Source organism: Sorex fumeus, unplaced genomic scaffold (genome assembly GCF_029834395.1).
Source record: "Sorex fumeus unplaced genomic scaffold, SorFum_2.1 ptg000128l, whole genome shotgun sequence".
Lineage (NCBI taxonomy): Eukaryota > Metazoa > Chordata > Mammalia > Eulipotyphla > Soricidae > Sorex > Sorex fumeus.
Genome location: NW_026606185.1, coordinates 52,373,569 through 52,395,402, shown reverse-complemented (window position 1 = coordinate 52,395,402; position 21,834 = coordinate 52,373,569). Strand labels below are relative to the sequence as shown.

General features: G+C 50.9%; 1 protein-coding gene and 1 long non-coding RNA gene across 3 annotated transcripts in view; one reads left to right on the top strand and one right to left on the bottom strand.

Moving 5' to 3' along the window:
• MAPK4 (mitogen-activated protein kinase 4) overlaps window positions 1-21,834 on the bottom strand; it is a 141,662-nt gene that overhangs the window by 37,185 nt on the left and 82,643 nt on the right. For both annotated transcript variants that reach the window (XM_056138027.1, XM_056138028.1), the window contains one exon: window positions 1,894-3,441. In XM_056138027.1, coding sequence (XP_055994002.1) covers window positions 1,894-2,439 — 546 coding nt within the window. In that variant the 5' untranslated portion in view covers window positions 2,440-3,441. The remainder of the gene's footprint in view (window positions 1-1,893; window positions 3,442-21,834) is intronic.
• Window positions 5,492-9,062, top strand: LOC130045277 (uncharacterized). The gene is made up of 3 exons (XR_008795534.1): window positions 5,492-5,805; window positions 6,054-6,121; window positions 7,581-9,062. It is a non-coding gene; the product is annotated as an uncharacterized LOC130045277 (long non-coding RNA).

Below are 21,834 nucleotides of genomic sequence, written 5' to 3'. Positions count from 1 at the left end.
GGGTCCCTGGAAGCTATTCCCAGTGATTCTTGACCATGCAAGGGCCTCAGAATGAGGTGCTGATTAGGCCCTGAGGTCCAGGGAGCACCAGGCCTAGTGGTGCTTGGGGCGACACGTGGCAAGGCTTGGGGGCCACATGGTGCTGAGGATGAAGTGTCCATCAGGCTTGTGCAAGGCAAGTTCCCTGTAGTCTCCCTGGCTGCTGTTTGTGATTTTTTTTAACCATGGCTATTCCATCCTCCAGAGTCCACTAAGCTCTGACCGATGGCCTGGAGGGAGGAGGGGGCTGAGGGAAAGCTCGTGGCTGACTTGGACTCTGAAATATGTGAGAGCCCTATCTCCCCTTCAGGGCAGTGACACCAGACACACCAGCACCTTCTGGCAACTCTGCGACCTGCAGCCACCAGCGCAGAAGGGAGTACAGAGACACCGAGACTCGAGTCTCAGAGTAAGCTGACCTTGACCACGCTCAAGGTCACAGCACCCAAAGCAGAGTACCCCAGGCCCTTCCCTCTGCGGGGCATCTCCTCCTAAGGGATATTTTCATTCTAATAAAAAAATTTATTGTGGTGCCAAGATTTTCATAGGCAGCTAGAAATGGTACCTGATCCCCAATTCTCTGAGTGTTTTCTCAGAGGTGAGAGGCAGCAGAATTTGGGGGAACAGAGGCTAAAGACAGCTCCCGGAGGGTGGGGGGTGGGGGCTAACACTGCTCTCAGCAAAGTCATCTGTCACCACCAGAGACTCAGCAAACCAGGAAGCACCCCCCAGATTTAGTAGTGAACTGTGAGGGGCCAGGCCCCAGGGGTACCCGGGAGAGCTGAGCCTTGAGCTGGATAATGGGCACAAACGAGGGATCTGTGTGCCTCTGTCTGTTGACAGGGTGGGACATGGAGCAGGTGGGCTCAGGGGGAGGCGAGCAGGCCCAGCATGTTAGAATGGCCTGGTGGCAGCCTCCTCACAGTCCAGAGCAGACAGCAGGGACAGGCAGGAGGTGGGTCTGGGCACAGCAAGTAGAAGAAGAAGCCAGAGACAAATGCACATGCTGCCCAATTTTTCAGTAGGAGTTCTTAGGGATGGAGAAGCACCCTGAAATCAAGCCCAAGTCTGTCTCATAGAGCTCACGTAGGACAGAGCCCAGACCTCCCCCATCACCCTGCTTCCATCCAGATCTTCCCGGAAACCGCCCCCTCCCCCCATAGGATAACACTGTTTTGTCCTTCCTCAGGTAGCTTAGGTTTATTGGGTCATACCCATCTAAGGACACTGAACTTGTATTGTAAGCAATGTCCTTTCTGTATGGACACAGGAAGACAGTTAATATTATGCTTTGTAACTTGGGAGTTGATTGACTCTGAGTAATATTTACTCCTGGGCATCTGATTTCTTGACTCAGTTGCCCTTAGTTCCTAGCACCCCAAAGCAGCATCCCGATGAGGGACTGAATGGACCCAGGGCAAGCTGTGAGCTATCCTGGTATCGAAAAGGGTCAGGCCAAAGCACCACAATACTCAACTATAAGTTGAGGGCATGATCATGGACAAATGCTGTCATGATCCAAAAGTAAGTAATGATGAGACTAGGACCCTGCTGGAGCTAGGAAGATTTAACCTGACCTGAGGACTGCGGAATGTATAGTGAGATGTTCTCAGGCCAGGTTAAATCTTCCTAGCTCCAGCAGGGTCCTAGTCTCGTCATTACTTACTGATCCGGGCCACACACAGGGCTCAAGAGCACCGAATGCAGGCAGTGAGAAAGAGCCACCCAGTGAGCCCGTGAACACACAACCTTCAGCATGATAACATTTTGCACCCCCCCCCGCCCAGTCGGACCCCAGCTACAAGCCCAACATGCTGATTCCCTCTGCGACATTCCCCATCCGGCAGACCCTACCTTGTGGGAGTAGTGCTGGTCTACGATCCTGGCCAGCCCAAAGTCCCCGATCTTGAGCACCAGGTCTTCGGTGCTGATGAAGATGTTGGCTGGCTTGAGGTCGCGGTGCAGCACGTTGGCGGAGTGGATGTACTTGAGGCCACGGAGCAGCTGGTACATGAAGAGCTTGGCGTGCTCTGGGGTGAGGGTGCCCTGTTCCAGCAGGCGCGCCAGGTCCGTCTCCATGTACTCCTGCACGATGTAGGCCACGCTGAACTGGAAGAGCTCGCCCTGCAGCTCGGCGCCCTGGGGCCCCAGCACCTCGTACACCTTTACCACGTTATCGTGGTCCAGCCGCCGGATGATCTTGATCTCCCGGAGGGCGTGCTTCATGCTGCGGGCATCGCTCAGGGCGATCTTCTTCACGGCCACCTTCCGGCAGGCCCTGCTGTCCACGGCCGACAGCACCAGCCCATTGACGCCAAAACCCAGGGGTTGGAAGTCAATGAAGCGCCCCCCGAGGTCATACCCGTACATGCTGGCGAGGCCGTTACCCTTCTCGGCCATCGTTGGCTCAGTGCTTGGGGGCTGCACAGGGCGTGGAGGGGTGGTCGGCAGTGTCCCCAACACACTGCATTCTGCAGAGTCCTGCTGAATCTCGGGGAGGTCCTTTATCCTGGGGGAGGGTTGTCCACCAGCTCCCTGGAGACGGAGGGGGCCGGGCTCAGAGCTGCAGAAGTTGGAGGGTTAGATTGTTTTCTGCACCTGCACAGGGAAGTCGGACCCCCAGCTCCTACACAGTCCAAGCGCCCCTGGAACCTTCCAACTGCTCATGCTTCTTTCCAAGACAACCTCGGAGGAAGAGAAGCCGAAGTCAAAGTCTTGATCTTCATGGACGACCAGGTAAAGAGACAAATGCTCCCCCTTTGATCTGTAGGTCCCAAGAGGCTCCCTCGGCCGCTGGGGCCCAGCCGTGTTCCTTGGCTGAGGAGGGATAACCCAGCTGAGGGGGTCCACAGCCTTCAGCAGCTCAGACACTGCTCCGTCTCCCAAGCAGGAGGAAGGGATTCAACCGCAGATTCTGGAAGATTCTCAGGGCCTCTTCCACTTCCACCAGCTCTTTCCTACCAGCTCCCTGTAGGTTCTGAAATCCAAATCAGACTGGTGAGGCTTGGGTGGAGAAAACTGACAGGACCTAAGTCCCTGATCGTACACCTGAGGTCCCCGATTGCAGGGGAGAATGGCGGCAGGAGGATCCTCCATGCACTTCAGACGGCTCAGCATCCTCGGCCACCCCCTCATCCATGCCACCGCAAGCAAGAATGGGACCTGCCGGGCTGAGCGTGGCTGTGGGGACCTGGCATCCTTCAGACCGAGTCTCCTTCGCTGTCACAGAAATAACGTTGGGTAAATTTCCACACTCCAGCTTCCAACACCTTCCCGCTGGCCAGGCTTTTGTTAACCAGCCCGAGTGTTATTTGATCTGTCCAGCCAGCTGAAACACTGCCACTCAGGAAGCCAGGCTCTTCTCATTCCCCAGCCAGCCCTCCTGCAGGGTGCAGGACTCCCCTGGAAGAGAGGAGACGAATGGGTTAGATAAGTCCATCAAACGATGCGCCTTTATGTAAATGCTGGCTCCAAGGATATCACGCGCCCACTGGGAAGGATCAGCCCTGACCTTTGCAGAATCCTTGCTTTAATGTCTCCGAACACACATACAGGCCCAGTCTGACTGGGACGGATAGGAGACTAAAAAGGAACTAGTGGGGCCAGAGCGATAGTACAGCGGGTAGAGCATTTGCCTTGCATACAGCTGGCTAGGGATCAATCCCCGGCATCCCATATAGTCCCTTGAGCATTGCTAGGAGTTAGTTCTGAATGCAGAACCAAGATTAACCCCTGAGCATCGCCTGGTGTGACCCCCCAAAAAAACCCTAAATAAATAAATACAAAGGAACTAGTTGTGATGGAAAAGAAAAGATCAATAATTTTGTAGGTTTCCCCCCCAACTTGTAACCCTCTTCTTCCTTCTTTGCAAATGTTTGTGAATATTTTAATAGGGGTCACTCAGAGGAGCTTTTGGCTACTCTGGGTCATGCACGGCCGCTGGGTCCTGCAGGTGCTTAGGGTACTTGGGGCCCAGCAGGTGGTTGCTGGGGTTGGATCCAGGGCCTCACATGTGCTAGACATGTGCTCCGCCATTTGAGCTCAATCCCAGACCTTTTGAATATTTTAAGAGTGAATTTGCCACGCGCTGAGATTTCATTACATTTGTATCTCTCGTTTTTCCCTAAAGGTGGCATAAAAACACAAATTACAAGGAAATTATGTGGCCACCCTAAAAAGACTCTCTGCCGCAGGAATCTGGGTGGAGACTTCTGAGCCACCAGCAAGTGAAACTGTCCTTTCTGCAGATGGATGGGAACACACCTCTTCCAAGCAGTGGGGCAAATCCTAGCCTGACTGCCCCCTGCTGGATGCTGTACAGGCACAGGACCTGCAGGGCGGGGTGTGCTGGGGAGGGACAGCACTGCAGAACTAGCAGTAACCTTGAACCCTCTGAAGTAAAGGCAATCTTGTAGCTTCAGAAACAGGTTCTATGAGTTCATGAAGTCCCCCAACACAGAGAACAAACGCTGTGTTCGGTTCAAAGGAACAAATCCAGTCAAGGCTGATTCATGAAACAAAGCAACGGCCACGTCAGTCAACAGCCAACTCAGTACTTGCAAGTCATAAGGAAAGTGAGGGGGACATGGATGATTTGAAATAGCCAACAACAACTGGGTTTCCCTCTGAAGACTTCTAAGAAAGGAAACCCTTTGCCCAGGGACGGGACTGTAGATGAGAGAAACGTGAAGTGATGTTGCCATAGTTAAACATTTCCTTGCACAGGTGAGGCGATAGACATGATAACCCTTCAGTATTTGTATTGCAAACCACAATGTCTAAAGGAAAGAGAGAAAGAAGACAAGTATCTGCTTGGGAGAATGGGGGAGAGAGATTTGGTGGGAGGGAAACTGGGGACATTGGTGGTGGGAAATGTGCAGTGGTGAAGGGATGGGTGTTGGAACATGGTATGGCTGAAACCCAATCGTGAACAATTTTGTAACTGTGTATATCACAGTGATTCCACTAAAAAAGGGGAGGGATTCCCTTACACTTAAATAAGATGTAGCTATTACTCAGATAGTTCATAAACTCTTCATCAATTCTACTCTAAATTTGACCAGGAGCAAACTCATTGCAGATGTATAAATTGTAGTCTGGAAAGCAATTGTGAAAAAAAAAAACTCCAGTGGTTCTTAGCTGGGGAGACGCCTGACCTCCGTGGTCCCTGGGGGTAGTCACCTGGCCTGTAATGGGCAGGACCAGATGTGCTAGTCCTCCTGTGGAGCATCTCCACCCCCAAATGCCCACGGCACCTCTGCAGAGGACAATGATGCTGGCACATGCTCTCACTTTGCAGTTGCGGGCATAGGGCTCTGAACGCCAGCTCAGTGCTGCCAGTGTTGGCAGGACCAGCTTGCATCAGATGAGGAGATGACGGAGAGAAAACATTTAGGCAGTGGGGGGGTGGCATTGGGGATACTCACAAGGTCAATGTTTCTCGTGTGAGCTAATCAATTCCACAGGACACCAACCCAGGGGAGGTAAGAGTATCTCAGAACCTCAGGACACCCTTCCATGACTCCAGCTTCCCAAGTGCAGTGAGAGAAAGAGACCGGGAGCCTTTTTCTACTCAGAGGTCTCAGCTGGTTGCCAAGGACACCGTGAGCAGAGGCCGGTGCACATTTTGCTTGAGGAAGGGAGATTCTCTTTCCTCTCTCGCTTCTACTGGGCTGGAAGCAGCGGCAGGAGTGCACCTAGGCAAGGGATGACATCACCAGTAAGCTGAAAGGATCTGCTCCAGACCAGCTGCAATGCAGATCATCTGTGAGTAACTAAGGGGCCCTTTCCTTACTTCCACAACACTCCTGGGCGGGGAGGGGGGTGGCTCTCGGGGTGTGTGCGTGTATACATTTGCATGAGTCTCCCCAACATGCTGCCAGCTTCAATGGGCAATTACCACGTCCCCTCATTCTGACTGATTTTGACATTTACCATGTGCTACTCTGGGCTGTTACTAAACTTTTTTTCAACATGTCCATCTCCTGACTAGGCTTTAAACCCCTTGATTCCAGGGCACCAAGTTGGCTCAGAAAATAACTGCGGATGACAAGTGCCGGAAGAACAGCTGTTGCCAACAAAAGTGAGATGCCCCCACGGCTCCTTCATGCCCAGACATCCCCCCTGCCTCTCACCACCCCATCCCTCCCCCAGCTTGCTCTACTGCAATTTACTCTACAGGGTTCTTTGTACAAGTTCCACCACTCAGACAAACCAGTGCTGTTGAACATCACTTACATCACCTGCCTGGAATTCTTTTCTTAAAGAAAATGTCTGGGGACGAGAGAAAGAGAGAGGAAGAGAGAGAGAGGGAGGGAGAGAGAGAGCAACAGAGAGAGAGACAGAGAGAGGCAGAGAAACAGAGAGAGACAGAGACAGAGAGAGGACAGGGTCAAGGGCACTTGTCTAGCATGCAGCTGATTCTGGTTTGATCCCCAGCTCCACATTTGGTGCCCTGAGCACTGCCAGGGGTAGCCCCACCCCCAAACATGTTGTCTGAACCCTATGTTCACTACAGAACCATTTGCTACAATCCAAGACTTAGAAACAACCCAAACGCTCGACAATGGATGAGTGACTAAAGGCATAGCATGTGCACACTATAGAATACTACTCAGTTGTGAGAAAAATTAAATCTTTGGGGCCGGAGAGAGAGCACAAGAGGTAAGGAACTTGTCTTGTATGTGGCTATGGCAGCCGTGACCCTGGTTCAAATCCTCATTATCACATATGATCCCCTGGGCACTGCCAGCTATGGCGCAACCCTCTCCCTCACCCCCACTCCCTTATGAAATCTTGCCTTTTGCCACAGTGTGGATGGAAATAAAGGAGCCGTATTAAGTTATGTAAGTCTGAAGGAGAAAGACAAGTATCCAGTAATCTCACTCATATGCAGGATATTGAGAAGCAAAGTAAAGGAACAGACAGAACCCAAGGAAATCGATCTGTGAACTCCGAATGCAGAGCTGCAGTTTCATGGGGTTGGAGGCAAGAAAGGAGGAGGCCAGGGAGGGAGGGGCCTATGGATGGGGGAAAGAGATAGCAGTACTTCGATGCTGAGCACAGTGTAGGGAGGTACCATAAATGGAAAGGGTGTAAAATTATACCCCTAAAAAACATGTAGTCATGTAAACAGATGTAATCGCCATAAAACACATATTTTATTTTATTTATTTTTTTTAGTATTTCTTTTTTTTAAATTTTTTATTAGTGAAACACCATGAGGTACAGTTATAAACTTATGAATTTTTGTGCTTGGGTTTCAGTTATACAATGATCCATCCCTCCACCAGTGCCCATCCTCCACCACCACGGGTCCCAGCATCCCTCCCACTCCCCATCCCCCTGTCCCACCCTGCCTCTGTGGCAGGGCATTCCCCCTTGTTCTCAAAACACGTATTTTAAAGAAACGCCTTTCTTAGAATTTCAGCACTCACCACGCAGCCCTCCTCTGACCATTCGAGTAGCCTGTTTTCAATTCCCTCAAACCCTTGTTTCTTACGATGCTTCTTTATCCGCCCTTTGCTTTTCCCTCCCTGCAGGTGGCCTGGTTATGAAACACCTATTACCTTCGAAGTCTTGGATTAGTGATTCATTTCTTGCATGTTATACCAAGAGGGGTAACATGGACAGGGCCGCTCCAGTCCCTGAAGACACCCATAGGAGCAGGAGAGTGGGTCTGCCCACGGTTGGCATGATATAGCTGCTCGGGACTAAACGCTGCCCGGTGAGGCAGTGGCCCGGGGGCTGCAGGGAAGCACAGGTGTGAGTTCAGACTAGGGAATCTGCATCCAGCTGGCAAGAAGGGAAGGGCCTGGCTTCAGCAAGTGCTCGAATGACACTGAGCAAGAAGAACGCACGTAATTCGTGCAAGGAGAACCCAGCCTCCCACGACGCCGGTGGATACTGAAAATAAAACCCCACAGCAAACAAAACCCAGGCTCGTAACAATGCAGCTTCACTTCTCCTGATTTCTTTCTGGCTTTCTGGCAACATCTTATTTGAGGCTAATTATTCTCCCATTCACCCAGCCTTTTAATGTCTGAAGGCAAGGCAGAGATGAGGTGTGTGCCAACCAGCCTTTTGATAATTCCGGGGACTCTGGCTTGCCAAGTGGCTTTGCAAAAATCTAAATTTATACTCATCCCATGACCTGCTCTGCTCCTCCAAAACCTCATGCTGTCTCCTTTCAGCAGAAGTAGAACCACCAGGGAGGGTTGCCTAGACACTGTCTTCCTTCTCCTGAGCACTCAACACTTGTAGGATAGCCTCCTCAGAGAAGAGCGGATATTTACTGTTGAACTGGATATCTACTGTGCACTGGACAGTGTTAGGGGTCCCATTCATATCACTCTGCTCGGGGTGGGGAGGGAAACTCAACCCATCCTCCTCCAAGGAGACCCGGTGAGGACAGCCAGGCGTGGAGGCAGGAGACGCTGCTGAAGACCTCTGGTTCCAGCCACAGTCATGCTTAAGACCACCCTCCACACGTTTGTACGAGCCTCATGTATGAAGGAACTGACAGAGGAACCCAGGTGTGAAGAACTCGGGGCGTAGATCTCCAAGCCTGCTTGAATTGGGACTGGGGCCTCCTCTACCCAGATCCCCCATCTTCCAGTATGTAGGCGTTACATCCACCAACAGCCCCCGTGTAATCCCATCAACGGCCAAGACCCAGAGACTATAAAACCCAGCTCCTGGAAGTGCAACATCTTATTATCTAGTTCTTACTCTGGAGAACCTGGCAGGTTACCAAAAGTATCCTACCCACACAGCAGAGTCTGGCAAACTCCCTGTGACGTATTCAATATGCCAAAAACCAGTAACAATGATGGGTCTCATTCTCCTGACCCTGAAAGAGCCTTGAATGTGGCACTTTTTAAAATCTCAGGACTAGGATGGAGACGTTACTGGGGCCTGCTCGAGGCAATTGATGAACAACAGGATGACAGTGATACAGTGATTCCTATCACAATCAGATCTGAAGCATCACAGTCCTATTCAGGATGTCGAGTAAGTGAATAAAACCCTCAAAGACTGGCCTCTTTTTTTTTTTTAAATGAATCACTGTGAGATACACAGTTACAAAGATGTTCATGATTGGGTTTCAGTCAAATAATGTTCCAACACCCAGCACCCCCCCAGTGTACATTTCCCATCACCAGTGCCCCCAGTTTCCCTCTAGACACCACCTCCTGCCTGCCTCTATGGCAGACACTTTTCTTCTATCTCTCTCTCTTTCTTTCTCTCTCTGTCTCTCTCTCTTCTCTTTTACCTTTTGGGCATTTTAGTTTGTAATGAAAGGTTACTGAAAGGTTATCATGTATATTTCTTTACCTCCTTTAACACTCAGTTCTTGTAGACTGGCCTTTAAAGAGAGAGAGAGAGAGAGAGAGAGAGAGAGAGAGAGAGAATTAATACCTTAAACTTTGCAGGGCATGCAGTTTGTTATACTACTTATACTACTTCTGTGCCACCCTCATGGCACACCTACCCCCACTCCCTACACACACACACACACACACACACACACACACACACACAGTTACAGGTAACACCTAAACAAATGTAGGTAACTGTAATTCAATAAAACTTTATTGACAAAAGTTGGTGTGGGGGCGTGGAGGCCATTGTTTGCCAAGCCCGACTCAGGACTGTGTAGGAGCACTCTGGCTGGTATCTGAGGGTGCACAGAAACGTGTTCTAATGGAGCGTTCTGCAGCCTCTCCTCCTTCATGGACTCATCTTGCTGGCCCCCACCCCACCCCGTTAGCACTGCCTCTGGCTTGCCTTCCAGGGAGAGTTCCATGCACTTGGCACCCCGCCCTGGCCCGAGCAAAGCTTCTCTGGGCCCAGCTCTACTTTCCACAAGCTCCCTTCTTGGCCAGAAATTTGAGAATTTCAATGCAATTATTCTAAACTGGCCCTGATCTGGCTGCTGGAGAGGCAAGATAGAGAGGGAGGGGTGGGGCCATCTTCATGGGGTCACCATGAGCCTGAACTCAGCCTGACTGTTTCTAACTTGGTCTCTCCAAACAACCCCAGGAGGTTGACCCCATTCTCCCAAGAAACCATGGGAGACCGTGGCCAGTGGTGGAATCAGGGAGGCCTGCCCCACACACTGCAGGACACGTTCTCTAAGTGCCAGTGAGCGGTGCCCACCACGAGTCACTGAGGCCCAGAGCAGTGAAGGCCCGCAGAGGGCAAACTGGGAGCAAGCCGGTGGGATGGAGCTCCTCCAATCACAACAGCAGGCAGTCCCTTCTTCCATGGGGGCTCAATTACAGAGGGGTCCCACGATTCATAGCCCACGGAAAGAGAAATACAATGTGACTATGAGATTAAGAACTGAGAAACAGCGGGGCTGGACAGATCACATATGAGAAAGGCACTGACTGACCTTGCATGTGGCCAACCCATTTGATTCCTGGCACTGGACACAATCCCCAACCTGGAAGTAGCCTTTCCTCTCTCACTGTGAGACTCATGCCGGCAGGCATGGCTGCAGGGGCCGGCATCGTAGAGGCAGCTGAGTGGTGCATCTGCCCTCTGGCTGGCTCAGCCGCCTGCCCACAAGCCATTCATACCCATTCCTCCACATGAACAAAAGCCAGGGCTAGGGTGTCCAGGGACAGCTGACATAAAGGGACACTGAACAGGAGAGAAAACCAGGCTTTCTACAATCTCAGGGCACTCAGCACTCGAAGTCAGCACATTCTTAGATGTAGGACTACCCTGTAACTGCCTGTACTGTAACTGCCATCCTTGGTCTCTCCCGACTCAGTGCCAGTAGCACTTCCAGTTATAAAGAAGCATCGCTGGCTATGACTAGCAAAGTGTTTCTGCTGAAATATAGGGAGAAAGAATAAATCCAGCCCCGGTGAGAGCCTCTGATCTAAGACAGGTACAGTGTTGCTATGTCAGTGATCTCTTATAGAAAGGCTTAATGGTCCCTGGGTGAAATACAACAATCTTCACCCTCTTTCCTCTAAGGATACTTTTTTGTAGCATGTTCAGCCATTTTTCATAACAAGGGATAAAAAATATATTATTTTGGTTCTGCTTTGGGGCAGGGATTGGAGTTTGGGATGGAAACATCCAAAAAATGGTGGTGGGAAGGTGTAATGGTGTTGGGATTGGTGTTTGAATATTAAATGTAATGAAATATTGCGAACTACTTTGTAAAATAAAAAAAAAATTTTAAAAATAAAGAAACGGTGTTGGTGTGTGAGCATTGGTTGTTTTGTGGAGCTGTCCAGTGCTTTGTTGGTGGGAGTTTAGCATTCCCAGCCTGACCCACTGAATGCCAAAGGCATCTCCTGGCCCCTGTGAAAGCACCCTCCACCCTCAAACTTTTAGAGGCCACAGAAACTCCCATATGGGTCCCTGTTGAGAAGGTGAGTCCATCTGAGTGTGGTGATACAATTCCCTGTGGGCAGTGATGAATTCAGCCATTTGATCCTATTCCGGTTTATAAGCTTTGAAGAAAAGTCTCCATGGGGAGCAGAGCTGGGGTGAGAGGTAAATTGTTACCCTCCCCCTCCTCCCTGTCTTGGGATGCAGTTAAAGCAGGAGGTGATCATGTGGCCATCTGGAGGCCACAGGAGCACAAGCCAGGGACAAAGACCAATATGCTGGATTGGCAGGTGAGCCTGGGGCTTCATCAATACCACTGAGTCACGGGAGCAAACCCAGAAGGACCTGTCCCCAGAGTTCCTACCAAAGGAGATCTTCAAGTCCAGTGATTTCAGACATTTTCAGTGTCTCTCTTTTTGCCTAACACTTACATCTGAAATTAGAGTAACTAAATTTAAGGGACATGTTTGTCACTATGGCATGGTGTAAGATATACCTGCTGACTTCAAGGCACTGATATTTTTACTGGGGAAGAAGAAACCATCCTAACCACTTTAGAGGCACTGCAAGAGCGAGGCTAACCAAGAGTTCCTGCTGCCAGGCCCAGGAGGTAAGACAGACTTGGACGTAAGGACTCAGTGCTGACCACCCACACCCCCATTCAGACCCTGCCTGGCCTCCTCCCCTTCAAAGTGTGATGGGACTTTCGTGCCTTCCAGGTGCAGAATATGGCAGAAGACAGGTGCTGACACTTGTGAGCAGAGGGCATAAGAACACCCTGGCTTCATGTTGGCTGACCACAGCAGCCGTGGTGGGAGACTGTGGGGGGTAGGGGGGGCCCACACGAGTCCTTAGAGATGAGTTCTTGCTTCATCCCAAGCCTCCAGCTTCCATGGGAGTGTGGAAGCTGATGGTTCTGCAGTGAGAGAAGGTCACGGCACTGGTACAGCCTGGCAGGGCTCATGGCAAACTCTCCATCACAAGCCCAGATTCCCATCCCATGGAAACTCTGCAGTAACAAACACTGTTTATGCTACTAGATTTGGGGGTCTAGAAGCCGGAGAGACAGTACAGCAGGTAAGGCACTTGGTTGGCACCTGGCTGACCCTAGTTTGGTCCCTGGCAACACAGACGGCCCCCTGAGCCCCACCAAGAGTGATCTCTGAGCACACAGCCCTAATCACTGTCGGGTGTGGTCCAAAAAACAAAATGATCAATAAGTTTGGGGTGTATAGTATGTAGCAGTAGATAGCGAATGAATGGGAAACCACTAGAAGACCTGAAGCCAGGGCACCTGGGGCTTGGCTGCCTTGAATCTCATCAGATTCGAGCCAGACAGAACCTTGGGAGGACAGGAACTTGTCCGCTCTGTGGCCCCAGCGATGGCTCAGAGGTGCTGGAAAGAAGCAACCCATAAACAAATACTAGTTGATCTAGAATCGGCTACTCATGTGCAGAAAGAATTTGGTGATGACCAATGAAAAGATGAATTTAAAACAGGTCCTAAGTCCACAGAACAAAGGCGTCCAAATCCCTCTAAGATGAGAGGGAGGAAGAAGTGGGGGTTCAAAGAGAGGAAGCCAGACAGAATCCCCCCAAGAGCTCAGCATTCAGAAGTGCTTCCTCACCCAGTGCCAATCCCAAGTCTGGAATGAGTGTGTCTGCTCTGACGCTCAGCCGGGTGACCCCAGGGTGCTCTCCCAGGAATGAAGGGAAACATGTCTTCTGGGTGCCCCAGAACCTGCTTCTGGAATTAAGTCCTGCTCCCTCCAGCTGGAGGTGAGCAGCCTGGCACCCCTCATGGGGCACGATGCCAAGTCAGGCTGCTTTGTCTCTGGGCCATGCCTCTCCCATGCCCAGGCTCACTCCCCGCCCAGTCCCGAAATGACCCGTCCAGCAGCAGCCAGCAGGACTGCAAGCCAAAAGCACTGCTTAGTCTAGAAGAAATGTGTCCCTGGCAGGCACTGCTGCCCACACCAGACCCCGGCAAGCATCCTCCCAAGGGACGGGGCCAGCCATGCTGCCCATCCCGGCCATTTTCCTTATAGGGTTCCTGAGAGCATGCGGGTGGGATGCAGTTGGCTAAGAAGCTGCTTGTCTTTACCTCCCCGAGGTGGGGCAGGGAGGAGACGGTTACAAGATAACGGGCCACGCAGACAGAGAACGCCTTTGGGGAGTCAGCTCCATCTCTGCCCAGCCCTCCCTCTGGAACGTTGCATAAGCAGAGTCAAGAGGACGATTCCCACCCCCGTCCCCCGCCCCGGGCCTCCCCACATGACTGTCACAGCCTGGAGAGAAATTCCAGAGTTCGGGACCTGCAGAGACGCACGTGGGTGTGGAGTGGGAGGACGGTGCCTGGGGCCCCTCACGGGTGAAGTGTGGGTGCAAGTCACCTCAGAAGCAAATCTCAAAAAGGCTGCACTTGCCCAGGCTTGAGGCTGGGAGATGGACTTGTGGGTCACACACATGAGCGAGAGTCTGCGCTTGTCCCATGTTCTAATCCTGGTTTCACACAGCGTCTACCACATCTGGCCTGTCAGTTACAAGTGGAAAATTCTCATTATTTTTTTTTGTATTTTCCTCCTTTTAAAGGAACAGGGAGTGGGGGTGGGTGGAACACACCTGTCAATGCTCAGGATTAGATGGTGCCCAGGGGACCGTATGCGATGCCAGGGATTGAACCTGGATCAGTTGCGTTTAAGGTTAGCGTCCTATTCCCTGTACTATCTCTCTGAGCCTCATTCTCTCTCTCTCTCTCTCTCTCTCTCTCTCTCTCTCTCTCTCTCTCTCTCTCTTCCAAGGAAACTAGGCTCAGAAGATGTGGGCCTCTCCCCCAAACTGTCAAACAAACACTGTCCTCCTGTTGTTCATCAATTTGCTGAGTGGGCCCAGTAACGTCTTCATTTTTTGAGACTTGTTGTTACTGTGTTTGGCATATTGAATACGTCACGGGTACCTTGCCAGGCTATGCTGTGTGGGTGAGATATTCTCGGTAGCTTGCCGGGCTCTCTGAGAGGGGCAGAGGAATCAAACCTGGTTCGACCAGGCTGGCTGCGCTCAAGGCAAACGCCCTACCGCTGTGCTATCGCTCTAGCCCCTCCCCCAAACTAAACCAGGACATTTTGGCTTTCGGTGGCCGTCTGAGAGGGGGCTCTGCTCTTGCTTTACTTGCATTGTAGACTACAGGCAAGAGTACACATCAGGCTCTGGGCTTCTCTGTAGAAAGCAGAGCTTGCCGCTTCAGCTTCTCCCACTTTCTCCACTTCAACCATGCGCACAGACCCTTGCCTATCCCTAAATTCAGGGATTACTCCATAAGCCAAAGCCAAAATTCACTGGGAGTCAGGGAGATGGTTCAAAGAGCTGGAGCACGTGCTTTGTATGAGGAGGGTGTCCAACATTTATTCCTTGGTCCCCAGAGCACAGGCATAAGTAGTCCCAACTTACCCAACCCAACCCAACCAAACCAAAACAATTGCTAATCTGGGGTTAAAGTTCTGTGCCTGTTGCCGATCCTCATTTGATGATCCCTGGCACCTGATATGGTCTCCTGAGCACTGCCAGGAGTGATTCTTGAGCACAGAGCCAGGAGTAAGCTCTGAGCACTGCTGGGTGTGGCTCAAAATTCAAACTAAATGTTTAGGTTTTTATAACCCTCACACTCAGTTATGCATATGGGGTCCTGCTCCCCCCAAGTTAATGCAGTTGGGGTCTTGGAACCATTACCCCTGCCCAACGTTTTCCAGTCCCGGGAAATATCTTTCAACTCAGTGAAAAATACCACCACTCCCAGGCCTCTGAGCGTCTGCACATGCAGTTCCTTCTCTCTTTATATCAGGTTTCAGATGCAACTACCATATCTGGCTCTGTCGGATTTTACTCATGGCTAAGCCCCTGTGTCCAGGAAGCCTTCTCTGATTTCTGCCCTTCCCCAGACCAGCTTCTCAGTTAAGTAATAGGCCCCCTTCCTCGCTTCTGTCTCACATTAATCACCATGCTCCCTTTCCGAATTCTGCTTCCATTACTCGCCTTTGGTGTTTGAGGGGAGGCTGGGGAAGGACAGAGTCTCTCTGTCATCAGCAGGATTCCGGGTAGGTGTCATGTTGCTAAGCAACAAGGCTGGATGGTGTGTCTTAAATGTAAGCTGTGAAGGGCCACACTGCAGGGAGGCTTATGCAGCCCCTGCGAGAGAACACAGGCTCTTTTCCTCCCCCTCCAAGATTCTCACAGCTCTGGTCTGACTGGATTCCTGCCTCGGTCCCCTCCACTGCACAGCTTCTCCACCTACTTGGCTCCGCCAGGTCCTCACTCCTTTGTCCGGGCCCCCAGGAAGCTGATCACTGACAGGTGTCCTGCATCCTGCATCCTGCTCGAGGCAGAGAGCAATGGGCGTTCTCCCTGGGATGCCGCCCCCAATTACAAGGAACCAAAGAAGCACTTTTTCCATAGCTCCATTCCGAAGTCCCAGGGGCGGTCTCCACTGAGGAATGAAAGCTTCAGAGATTTCCCTTCATAAACACATCCCCTAATCAGCAGGCTGTCCGGGACCCCGACAGCACCACACACATGTTGTTTGCTTGTTTGCAGTGCTGGGGACCAAACCCAGGCTCGTATACCATCAATTCATGTGCTTACCTCCGGGTACCTCCCCATCTATACATGTACTTTGAGTAATTTTTGGTTTTTGTGGGTTCTTTTTTTTGGTGGAGGGTAATTTGTAGGGGAATGGACACGGCATATTGGGGTTGAACCAGAATCTAAGTCAATATTTTGTTTTGTTTGGGAGTCACATCTGTCAGTGCTCAGGGTTTACTCCTGGTTCTGTGCTCAGGGATCATTTTTGGTGGAGCTCAGGGAAGCATCTGGGGTGCTGGGGATTGAACCCAAGTCAACCGCATAAAAGGCAAGCTCCTTACCCACTATTCTGGCTCTACATCCCTGTAAACATGTTTTCTTTCCAATCTGTGCGCAATGAGACACCCAGCCCAGGAGGTGTGTCTGGGAGGGAAGCGTGTGTGCTCCCCTCCCAGCCGATGGCACCTCCTCCCCAGAACTCACCCAAGCTGGCACCCAGATCATGGCAAGCCAGCTCCAGATCCATGAGGAATCTACTTCCTGTAACTTACAGGTCACCCAGCCAAGGGCTGTTTGTTACTGCAGTTGGAAAGGGGTCATCTCAAGAGGGTAACCAAGTCTATTATGGGCGCATTACTGCCCTGGGTCCAACCCATTCCTGCTTCCTTGGAAGTATCTCCTTCCTCCAAACATGAAACTATCAGAATGGATGGCAGACCCCAGAGTTGAGCCTGCAGGGAGGGGTCCTTCAAGAGGGCATGTGTATTGTGTGGTGCAGGCATTTATGTGACCCCGACTGCAGCAGGAACCTCCAAGGTATGCCATTGGCTGCTCTCCCAGAGACAACACATGCCTTGCCACCTTGAAGGGATTTGCCTTTAATACAGGGCTCCCAGCCCACTGGGGTCTGGATGCCACACCTTTCCAGGTTCCTCAACCCCACTAGAGGGGTATAGAGGTGAAGGAAGTAGCCGATTAGCCTTCAGACTAGTGGGGAGAAGACAGAGAGAAAGACAGCCAGGAAGACACATACAAGCCACAGAAGAGTTGGGCGGGGAAGATCCCACCTTCCCATTCCCCGCCCTGGTCTCTGCACTAAGCAGATGAAGAACAGGAGGGTCACCCAGATGGTGATGGAGGTTCCCGCCAGCTGGAAGGCTTGCCCTGCTAGTTTCCATCTCGCCTGGCCTTTGAGTGTCTGATCAATGCCAGGCAAGTTCAGACCAGTGGACCGATGCTACCTTTGCTGCTTGCAGAGAAAATGAGGCCAGGAAGAGGAAGTGACTATTCCAGGTCACTCAGGGGCTGGGACCAGGCAGGCCGCATGGAGGTGCTGCCCGGTGCAGGGAGCAGGTCCTTGCAGGTACCCCATGTGAGAGAACAGCTCTCCCTTCTCCAATAAAAAAAAACCATCCTTCTGCTCAAGGAGAGACGGCACAGTGGACATGTGGCAGTGACTGTCAGCCTTCCCAGCTGGAATTCCTCCCTACTGAGAGCCGAGCTAGCAACCAGCCACCCGGTGGGAAAGAAGACATGGTGCATGGTGGTCCCATTGCCGCCAAGGCCACAATGCCTGGTCCCTGGAAGACCCAAATAGTGTTTGCTGCACAAGGAAGCTTTGATTTCACCTGAGTCTGTGTTCTACCGGAGCCCCCAAAGGCCAGGGGTGAGCAAATCCTTTGTGTGTGGAGCAGGGGAATCTCAGACTCTGAGTCTCCTTGCTATACAGGCCCCCACCAGGGAATAGAGCTTAAGAGGAGCAAGGAAGAGGAGGACAAGAGCTGGGAGGAAGAGTGAGGTAGAATGAAAGCACAGAGAGAAAGCAGGTACCACCTCCACCTCCAGGGCGGGTAGATTTGGGTCCTAATGCCCTTGTCTCACTGCCGGTTGACCAGAACTCTTGCAGGATCTCGCTGAATCCTGACAAGCTTCCCACTGCCTGGAGTCACTTAGAGTCTCTCTGTCTGCCCACACTTGGGAAAAGTATTTACACATCAGGTGGCTGAAACAGATTCAGAGTTAAAAACAAGGTATGTGGTTATTTGAGAAAAGAGAATGATTTTGTCATTGAGTGTAACCCAGCCAACAAGAAGCCTTCACACCCAGAAGGTTATCACTGGACCAGGAAGGTCCTGTGCCCACCCCAGGCCTAGACTCACTTCCTTGTTGAGGTGCTCAGCTGTTGTTAGCAGAATCCAGACTCCCTGCCCAGAAGCCAACACACCCACGTTGATAAAGTCCTCAATGCAGAAAACACTGGAAGGCCGGCAACAGCAGCGATGGGGCCAACACAATATATAAAGCCTTTACTTGGCAGATGTAATCCTGCAGGCAGCCAGGAAAATTCCAGTCTCCCTGGTACAGAGAGTCATGGGGCAGGAACTGGGCTTTCCCCGAATGGAGCAGAGAACTGCAAACCCAGACCAGGACTGACTCCCTGGCCATCACAGAGCCAGGTCTCCACCTGCAACTTTATTGCTGACCAGTGGCGCAATAAAGTGGAATTTGCCTCTCCCTCTCTCTAACTCTTCAGATAGATGAGAATCAGCACAGACCAGCTCTGGCTTCTTGAGACCTGGAGCCCTCTTGGGCCTGATGTGAGGTGGAAGTGTGGGTAAGAGACCCAGGCAGGTTAGTAGGTTACCCTGAAAAGGTCTCAGCTGTCCCCCACTCCCAGCCCTGGCTTGTCTGTAGACCCAACTTCCAAGTCTTGGGAGGGAGGTTCCAGATGTACTGTTGTCCTCATCCCATATACCATGGGGTCAGGGCAAGGATTTCCAAGGTCAGTCGGGAGGTTATGTGAATGCCTTCTGGGCTGAGCTCTGTTCTAGAATACAAGGGAAGACTACAGGCTGGAGAGTAAGTAGGTGCCTGGGCCAGGTCAAGGGAGGTGGAAGGGTACAGCTCCTCCTGCACCACTCACCTCTCAGGAGACTGGGATGAGAGAGATTTTACTGCTCCCAAAGGAGCTAGAGCCATAGTACTGCGAAAAGGGTACTTGCTTTGCACACGGCCAACCTGGGTTCGGTTCCCAACATCCCATATGGTCCCCTAAGCACTGCCAGGACTGATTCCTGAGTGCAGAGCCAGGCTTAACCACTGAGCATCCTTGGGTATACCCCAACCCCTCCTTTTCTGCCCTCCCCCCCAAAAAAAAACCAAAAAACCAAGGGAGCTGGGAGCGAACAGGGACCCAGCCCTTCCAGCAAGAACCTTCTGGGTGGGAAGAAGTCTATCTGTCGAGCAAGACTGGGTTGCATTCATGATGAAATCACTTTTAAGTAACCACATAAATTGTTTTTAGTTCAGAATCTGCCTCAACCGCCTAAATTGCAAATTCAGTTCCCGAGTGTGGGCAGACAGAGGGACTCGGAATCAACTCCAGTGGCTGAAGGGAAGGCAATGTGAGTCTCAGCGGGACCCAGGCAAGCAATCCTGCAAGAGTTCTGGTCAACCAGAAGGGAGATAGGGGTTCCGGGATGCAAGCTACCCCCATCCCTGTGTTCAATGTTGTAGGACAAACGATTCTTTGACATAGAACAGAAAAAGCAAAACAAAACACCATGCTGGAGATATCTTTTGACCCCAAGGACCCATATGATCTGTTCTGTGTTTGACATAATTACAGACAGAGGTGGATTACCCACTTCAAGGCCACACTCATCCAGCTCAAAGATCTGTGCTATGTCTGTCCCTCTCTCTGACTCATTTCACTTAACATGGTATTCTCCATGTCCATACACGTATAAGTAAATTTCATGATTTCATTTTTCCTAATGGTTGCATAATATTCCATTGTGTAGATGTACCAGAGTTTCTTTATCCACTCATCTGTTCTTAGGCACTTGGTTATTTCTGGATTCAGACAGGCATAGAATGATCACAATCACATGCAGGATAATTTTTTAAAAAGTATGAGAATAATACCCAAAGACAGTAGAAATGAGAGCCAGCAAGACCAGTCCATGGTAGGAAGCTTGCCACACATTAGGACCAAGAAAGGACCTCTACAACAATGATAGTTGGAAATAATCACTCTGGACAAGAACTGAGTGCTGAAAGAAGGTAAAGTGATATATACAACTACCTTTCATTAATAGTATTGCAAATCACAGTGCGAAAATAGGAGAGGGGAAATGGAAGATATCTGCAGAGAGGCAAGCTGGGGGTATATTTGAGAGGGAAACTGGGGGCAATGGTGGAAGAAACGTACACTGGTGAAGGGATAAGTGTTGGAACATTGCATGACTGAAACCCAATCATGAAGAACTTTGTAATTATGTATCTTAAGGTGATTCATTTTTTAAAAATGATAAGAAAAATAAAAAACCCTGGCTGATTTTTTTTTGCTTTCTTGGTCACACCCAGCAATGCTCAGGGGTTACTCCTGGCTCTGCACTCAGGAATTACTCTTGGCAGTGAGTGGGGGACCATATGGGATGCCGGGGATTGTACCCAGGCCACATGCAAGGCAAATGCCCTACCCACTGTGTTATCGCTTCAGCCCCCAGGCTGATTCTTTTTGGAGTTGTTAGAGACAGTGATGAGGGCTGGGGACTGGTAACAGAGGGGTGACTTTCCACTCCCTGGGCCTTTCGCAGGAGGGCTGAGGGGCCTTGTTTGCTCTCGTCCCTCCCAAGCAGGGAGAGAGTTGTAGGGAGTGAGTGAAGAGATAGGAAGTGAGGAGGCCATGCCTGTGTGCCCGTGAGGACGCACCTTTCCATGCCCAAGAGCACGGCAGCACCTGTTGTCTCCCTCAGTGACTGTTTACGTTGCAGGAGTGTATGGACCAAGCCCCCACAGCTCCAAGTGCTCGGCCACCTTCCCAAGTCCCTTCCAACTCATCTCCTTCTTGTTTCCTATTGTTCCTAAGACAATTCTGATCATTTTACTCTCCAAATTTAAAAACATTTTTTCAGCTCTAATGGGAGAGTACAAATGTTGCATGCATGAGGCCCTAGATTCAATCCCTGGCACCAAAAAAAAACAAATGGGGGGGGTGTAGGAAGGGAGCTCACACCCACTGATGCTCAGGGGTTATTCCTGGCTCTGCTCTCAGGGATCACATCTGGTGGGGCTCCAGAGACCATACAGGATGCCAGGGATTGAACCCTGCTCGACCACAGGCAAGGTAACTTAACTGACTCATTTCACTTAACATGGTATTCTCCATGTCCATACACGTATAAGTAAATTTCACTTAAAAAAAAATCACTTAACTTCCCGTTAGTCGTCGATTTGCTCGAGCGGGCGCCAGTAACGTCTCCATTTGTCCCTGTCGCGTGCTAGTGTAGCCCAATGGCATCTGTTCGCTCTGGGAACATGAAGAGCCTCAAACCGATCGTTCATGATCTTGACGAAGAAGTCTGACCATCTGGTAGGTGGGCGGCCACGCGGTCTTTTGACATCCCGTGGAATCCAGTCGGTAACAGCTCTAGTCCAGCGGTCGTCTTTAAATCTCATTATGTGACCAGCCCATCTGATTTTCGACACCTTGGCAAATGAGACAGCGTCCCTGATCCTTGATTGTCGACGGATGTCAGAACTCCGGATTCGTTCTCTCATTTGAGTGAAACGTGATATTCCAAGCATAGCTCTTTCTATTCTTCTTTGGGAGACCTGAATGGCGTTCTCATCTTGTTTGCGTAGGGCCCAGGTCTCATGATTTCATTTTTCCTACCAGCCGTACTATCACTCCAGTCCCTAAAAGTAATTTATTAATAGCTCTGTACTAGAAGATTAAATGCTAATGTAGTTCCTTCCCTCCAAACACCTGAAACTATGTTCCCTAAATTTCTCCCCATGCTATAACTACCTAACGGGATGTGAGCTACTTGGATTTGCCAGGACCCCAGCACCTAGAGA